Source organism: Macrosteles quadrilineatus, unplaced genomic scaffold (genome assembly GCF_028750875.1).
Source record: "Macrosteles quadrilineatus isolate MER2022 unplaced genomic scaffold, UCM_ALF_1.0 Scaffold_1__1_contigs__length_201487025, whole genome shotgun sequence".
Taxonomy (NCBI): domain Eukaryota; kingdom Metazoa; phylum Arthropoda; class Insecta; order Hemiptera; family Cicadellidae; genus Macrosteles; species Macrosteles quadrilineatus.
In genome coordinates, this window is record NW_026542594.1 from 154341430 (window position 1) to 154348672 (window position 7243).

The 7243-nt window shown below is 33.5% G+C and overlaps 1 protein-coding gene across 3 annotated transcripts in view; it reads left to right on the plus strand.

The window, feature by feature from the left end:
- LOC128987824 (AT-rich interactive domain-containing protein 4B) overlaps nucleotides 1–4377 on the plus strand; it is a 47217-nt gene extending 42840 nt beyond the window's left edge. For all 3 annotated transcript variants that reach the window (XM_054408861.1, XM_054408876.1, XM_054408868.1), the window contains exons 23-24: nucleotides 1234–1380; nucleotides 2358–4377. In XM_054408861.1, coding sequence (XP_054264836.1) covers nucleotides 1234–1380; nucleotides 2358–2398 — 188 coding nt within the window. In that variant the 3' untranslated portion in view covers nucleotides 2399–4377. The remainder of the gene's footprint in view (nucleotides 1–1233; nucleotides 1381–2357) is intronic.
- The last annotated feature ends 2866 nt before the right edge of the window (nucleotides 4378–7243 follow it).

Here is a 7243-nt window from a genome sequence, read left to right on the forward strand (position 1 = left end):
AATTGAAATATGATAAGACAATATAGATATTTGGAAAAGGGCCCAAATGTATTTTTTTGTTGGTTTTTAGGGGTGTGTGATGCATCAAAAATGCATTGAAATTCCGATTCAATTTGATTCAATGCATCAAATTGCAATTCCATTCAGTTGTGGTCAAAATACTATTTGATTCATGAGGGAGTCTGTATCCATATAGGAAAAACGTCTGCAGAAAGTCAATGCAATACCTGCAATTCAGGAGCGCGTTGTTGTTGCGTTTCCTTTTCCAAGGCGTTCTTATTTAATTAATTCTTTACATGTAAATATTGCTTTAATTTGTTTGATAATTTTTTGATTTGACATTGCAAATGATGAGAGGTTTTGTTAAGTGTAAGCAGTGTGAGACATGTCTTACTACTGTAAACATAGCCAAAACAAGTGACTCCATAATCATTAAAAAAATAACACAACTCTGAAAAATTGTTAGGCCCTACTTGATACTTAACTAGTAAGATTGTTGTTTTAGACTGATAAATTTGGCATTTTTGTAGGTCTGAAGCTATGTATACTTTTTAGTTTGTAGGTATAATTCTGTCCTCTCATTTTATTAATGTAAACCAATTAAAAGTTTCAGTATAAATCTTACAAATGTTTTTATTTGTTTACACCAGAAAGATATATTTATTTGTAAAATCAATATTATAAAGTAGGTAACATGATTAACAATATGATTCTGCAAGTAAAAATCATGAAATAGGCAAGTAAAGCAGCTCACTGACATTTCCAGCAATTCAGGTTCTTTTAATTTATGAATGAAAATAAATATTTTTTCACCTAAAATTAATTTCATGTATGAATAGGCCTAATACCACATCAACAAAAACTTGTATTACACAAATGTGTACCTCGTTAAGGCTAAAAAATACAGTTTTTAATAAAATGTATACTGTGCAATCAAAACTGAAAGATAATGGACTCCTGATCATAATTTTACAAATGTGTGACTAATACACTTCAAACCTAAAAAACATTTCTTTATAAATGACAAACGCTAAAATAAATTAAACTCCTGACACCGACATAATAAAACAAATATAAGAACAATTCAATCATTTAGAGGCTACAGTTTAGTGTTTATATGTGTTTATGGAAATAAAAATGTATTGTACATAAGGGATTGTATCAGTAGTCAGTCAGTTGTTGGCAGTTTTATCTATTTTTTGAAAGTCCCTACAAAGTGTAATGTGGGTGCAGATCCCGAGTTGGACGGGTCACAGCGCATTGCAGTCCTACAACAGAAGTTGGCCGAGTTACGCAAGACGTACATGAGTGTCAAGGCAGAGCTGGCCTGCATTGACCGGAGACGCAAGAAATTACGACGGAGAGAGCGAGAGGCTTCCAGTAAGTGATTCTGTATTCTAAAGATTTTCTTTTACAATGGCAAGCCAGTGGTGAAAACAACATTAAGATAGGGCAAGAGGTTGGTCTTAAACCAGCATTTTCGGTCATCAGCCTAACCCTATGAAGTATTATTTAATTTAAAGTTACACCATAGCTAATGCCACCATTGGCTGCATTAGGAAAACTCAAATAGGGACATTAGCGCTCGCAGGTGTGGTTATGAATTACATGAATCAAGTCATAAATAAAACTAAGCTAAGAAATTTGTTTATATAAAACATATAACCTGTGAGTTGCATGATTGCTCTCTTTAAGGTAAAAATGGGGTTCGGATTCCACTTAGGTCCCTTTGTTACCATTGGCTGTATGGTCTATTTATTATAACAGCTGTATCTAAGGAACATGTCGGCCTTAGTCACTAACAAGACTGCAAGATCGCGCCACATCCTACACTCATTTCCATTCATACTTCTCTTAAAATACCTACAATCGTATGGTCACCATTTCATAAGAAAGTATTTAAGTATTAAGCTGCCATGTTCGACAATTGAGTCATTTATTTATTTGGGTTGAATAGCAAATCCCAGTTTCAGTTTTAAATATTTTGGGTTCACATTGAAAATTTATGGTTGGAACCCTGACCATGCAAGTGCTCACAATGTCCCCATGCTGTTTTCTATGCTTGGCAGATCAGTCACAAATACTTTCCTAGTTATTATAATAATAATAAATTACAGTTCTTTTTCACTAAAAAAATATCATAGTAGAAATTGTCAGTTACCATGAAAAATGTACTCCTTACAACTTGTTCAAGCATTTGTTCTAGTGAGTGTAATGTTGGAATATGTATTTTTTGTTTATCATTTCCAGTGTTTGGTTTATTCTGGTATATACCAGTACCTATGTATGAATAGTCTGACATCCTCTTATGTAGAACTTTCTCAGATCCGATGTCAATGTGTGTTTTGTTGTTGCAGTCAAAACCACCAGTTCGAAGCCTGAAGTAACCTGCTCGTGATGGCAGCTCACAGCTCTGTAACTCTTAAGACTTAACTAGAGTAGAACAGTATTTAAGATAGGAACAACATATTTTTCCAGTCATTTTGTTTTATATTACAGATCAAAGTAATATATTTATACAAGAAGTTAATTAGACAGCAATATTAGAATTAATATTCCTAAGGAATACTGTCGACTATTTAGAAGCATTTTAAATGTAAGAAAGACGAATTGTTTTATTGTAAAGAAATTTTTAATTTTATACATATGTGACATATTTTTGATTATTTATGTAAATATTGATTATTTTTCTTTGTTGTTTTTAATCAATTTTGATCGTTTAGTTGTTGAAACCCACTGACAACCCATTACTTGCGACATTAATTTATCATTGTTTTAGGATCAGCTGGTCTGATTATCAAAGCTATGCTTCTCTCATCACTATTTATTTTATTGAGCACCAGGTGTGTCTGTGTTATAGTATTAATAGTTTATTTTGGCAACTGGCCGGTTTATTGGTGAAATTGCGGGACTTGGTCCAGTTTCAATGGGAAAGTGTTATGTGATAATGTTGCCAGAGGTTGTTTAAACACACCTAAAGATGTAGGTCCCTTGAGCAAAGATCTCTATCAAAAATAGCTATAAGATAATTTTTTATTTGTGTAATTTATTGGCCGCATGCATCGTTTATATTTTAAGAAATATATTCATTAGGACCAGTATTTTAATGAGGTTTAGGTTCTGTTATAACATGTCTGTTTGATAAAAAATATATTAGCAGGATTTTAAAAATGTTAACTGAAACTTGTAGGTTATGTTGCGTGTTAGTAGGCATGTTTATAATTTTGTTTTGATAAGGTTATGATTTGTATTATCTACTTTACTAACTGTAACATACTTGTACAAACACTTTATTTACTCTTATTCTTACTTGAAGCACAATACTGTATATATATTATAATAAAACATTGTAAAAAAAGTGGAATACAATTTTGAGCTTTATCAACATAGATATTAAACTGTATAAGGGTAAAATTTTTTTTTTGAAAAGCTAGGCTTTTTCAAAAATAAAATGGTATTAGGTTCCAGAGACTCATTTAAAACTTGAGTTGTCAATGGGTTCATATGAATCAATGTCTTCTCACATATGGTAGGCCTAGATAATATGATTGTGAAATTTATTTCTTATTCTATGTGTACAAATACAACACTTCACCACGATAATTCTTGGATAGCCTGTACTGAAGAATATAGTAATTTATTTTATATTTGCATACATTTGTAAGCAAATTTAAAGCTAATGTATGTCTACCCTTCCAAAGTCAGCTTCCCTTATCCCTGAGGATATGTACTTACAATAATTTAACCTTTATGCGTTTTACATTGTCAGGGATTAAACCAGTCACTCTCACACTGGAGTCCAATATGTTAACCACTAGACTAGCATGAAGCCCCTACCAGATACAGTAGAACTCCAATTATCTAAACTCAAGACTATCTGAATTGCTTACAGAAAGAGTTTTAAAGCACTATAACTACAGTAATAAATAAGAAGAATCTTTATTAAAGAAGTCAGTCATGACCACGGCAAAATCCTGCAGACAACTTCTGAGGCCGCGATAATAAAAGCTTAGCACAACAAACCCCATTTCCCATCAAATACCCCTAATTTCGGTGAAATTCAGTTATTTAAATTTTTATCATCAGATCAAATCGAATGGATTTTTTTTTCGTTTTGTCGGGTGTCGGTTGATTTGGAGAGTCGTGGAGTTCTACTGTAGTCTCTATGAGAAAGTCAATTCCTCACTTGTTTCAACCAAATTCATCAAATTATTTTTGTAATCATTTACATTTGTAACTATCTTTTTATGTATCACAATTTTGTGCAAAAAAATTAACATTATTTTAATTTTGATGCGGTGCATTGTAAATTATTATTACTTACTTTATTTGAAAATCATTTTATGTTTTTTTATGTAAATAAATTTGTTACTCTGATGATATTGTATTTTTTCTAACCTAACACAACATGCCACTGTATTTAACTAGCTGCACCAGTGTAGCACAATGTGCCTCATTAATTTTACATAATACAGTGTGAAAATTAAGTATTGAAACAAATCTGTATTTTTTAAACCAAAATAGATAGAAATATTTTGTTTGTGGCATTGATTCTTAACAAAGGTTCCGCAATTTTTTACATAAAAAAATGTTTCACCCCCTTAACAGGGTAGGGGGTAAGGGGTGACTTATTTTTTTCTAATAGCAACCCTAATGATTGACCCCTCATTTTAAAGGGCTTGTCAAAGGAAACACAATGACGCAAACCCGAAGTGAATATCTCACCCCTAGCCAAAATGGCAGGTATAGGTTGACATTAAATTAAAGGTCTTTACCAGCAGAATATAATGCCAAAAATTTGAGCTCAAACGGATAACTGAGTAAAAAATGGCAGCCGTTCAAAGATTTCTTGAATCTGCCATTTTGAATCTTTGAACGACTGCCATTTTTACTCAGTCGTTATTTTGAGATTGAATTTATAGCATTGTAATCTACTAATGAAGACCTTTAATTTGATATGCATATCGACTTATGCTTACGTTAACGATTTTCTTCCGATTCCTAGGGCTGTGTGGGTGGAGGAGTAAGTGTATAATGGCAATGCAAATTAAATGAATCTTTGAACCACTGCCATTGTTGGCTCGGTTGTCCGTTTGAGTTCAAATTTGCTGCATTATATTCTGCTAATAAAGACCTTTAATTTGATGTACATAGGTGCTTCTATGTATTTACATGTATGTATGTATGTATCTATGTATTTATTTCTATATATTTAAAGTAAACCTATGCTTCTATTTAAGATTTCCTTCTGACTCCTTGCGGGATGTCCCCATGATATGACAGAAAATTGATATTTGCTAAAAAAATTAGATTTTTAGGTGTGGCGTTGATGTACCAAATCTTATCGATTTATCTGTTGTCGTTTAGAAAATATTAAACCGGTCCGGGACTTTTGGGACAGTCTGTATATCAGGCCCGCTTTTATAAACGGGCAGACTAGACATATGCCCAGGGTCGCCGGTGGTTTGGGGGCGTCTGCTGGGTGCCCCCGAACCACAGCCCGCCAGCACTAGGAAAAAAGGGGGCCGCTTTTCTTGGGTTTGCCCAGGGCTCCACTGACCCTTAAAGCGGCCCTGATATAAATATATATGAATTTGAACGGATGGTGTTTTTGGCCTCTAGAGACCTCGAAACGAAAAAGTAAATCGGTCCTGATGGGTCAAGGTCTTACCATGAGTACTACGGTAATAGCTTATTCCCTGTATGGGAAATTCACTAAAATGTAGGAAAAAACCAGTAATTTAAGGTGTTTACTGTTTAAAGCTCAAAATGTTTGCAATAACATCTAAAACTAAAATAAAAACATTTTTTTAAATTCAAACTTTTACAACTTGTTTGTACCCTTGGAAATATGTAAATATGTATGTTGGTATATGTAAGTAAAATTTCAACTTATTATATATTTTTATTGAAGGATTACGTATTTACTTTAGTTTTATTAACAATCAAAAATAAACATAATACAACAAGCCTTATCGTTGTTATATTGCAGATGTCCGTGCAACTCGTAAATTGCCTATTTTCATTTTATTATTCAAATCATCGTCGGGGTGGAGGGGGGCGCAAACAGCTCTTGGGCCCACAGCGTATAACATTAACCGCGGGCCTGTTAAGACTATTTCTCCTTTTGAACTTACCACTGATGATTGTTGCTTCAATCAAGTTTCGTGTCAATATTTTATCATCAGTCTGGTTCCGTTGCACAGCTTGGGTGGATTTAAGTTTTGCATTAGTATTATTCGGGCTCCTTCTTTTTATGGCAATAAGTGTGGTTGCATTCCTGGTGGCCCTGTTGAGTTTAGAAATTTGATGGAGTTGTTGACAACGTGCTCCTTATCAATCACTGTGTCAATTGATCTATATTCTACTATAACTATCTCGGCAATTTCAGTTGAATTTGTTGATTTAGCTTGTTAAAATCATTATTTTAGGGGCCAACATTGGACATTCGCAAAGCCAATCTTTGAAATTGGTTGATAAGTCTGGGGTTAATGTCAATTTTTTAAATGTCGGAAAATATTTTGAAATATGAGTTAAATATGCAGTTAAGATCAATGGTCTAATTGAATTGACAGTAGTTATAGATTATTTTGATTCGGCCATTGATGAGCTGGTAGTGATTAAAGAATAGGCCTACTCTACTGGTAATTTCATGAAACATATATTGTGACAACTACTATATACTTCTCTTGCAATGCTAGATTTTTCGCAAGCCTTCAACTCTATTGATCACTATCTACTGTTGGCCATGATGTAACGTCTTGCTCACAGTATGCCCCTGTTCAAGGACTCACATCATTATTTATTTTAGAATCTGCCATATTGGTGAGGAACAATCCGGACATCTTTTTTACCAACAATCTGGTCCATCAGTACAACACGAGAAGAGCTAATCAAGTACAAGTACATGTACCTCAAGTTAACTCAACTTTGGCCTGCAAGAGCCCATATTTTAGTAGTGTCAAGATCTACAACTCGCTACCAAGGAACATAATTCAAGAGCAAAATATCAATAAATTTAAGAAGATGTTAAAGGAATATTTATGTGAAGAGGCCTATTTTAAAGTAGAAGATCCGTTTCAACTGTCTCTCACTTATTACAATATTATGTTTTGAGAGTAAAATAGCTAAAATCTCTGCATTATGAAGCCCTAATCTAGATTAATCTTGGATTAGGAAGGCGTTCTTTGTGACCCCATTGATAAAACGTAGGCTTCTCCAACTCCAACACCTAGCACCTCGT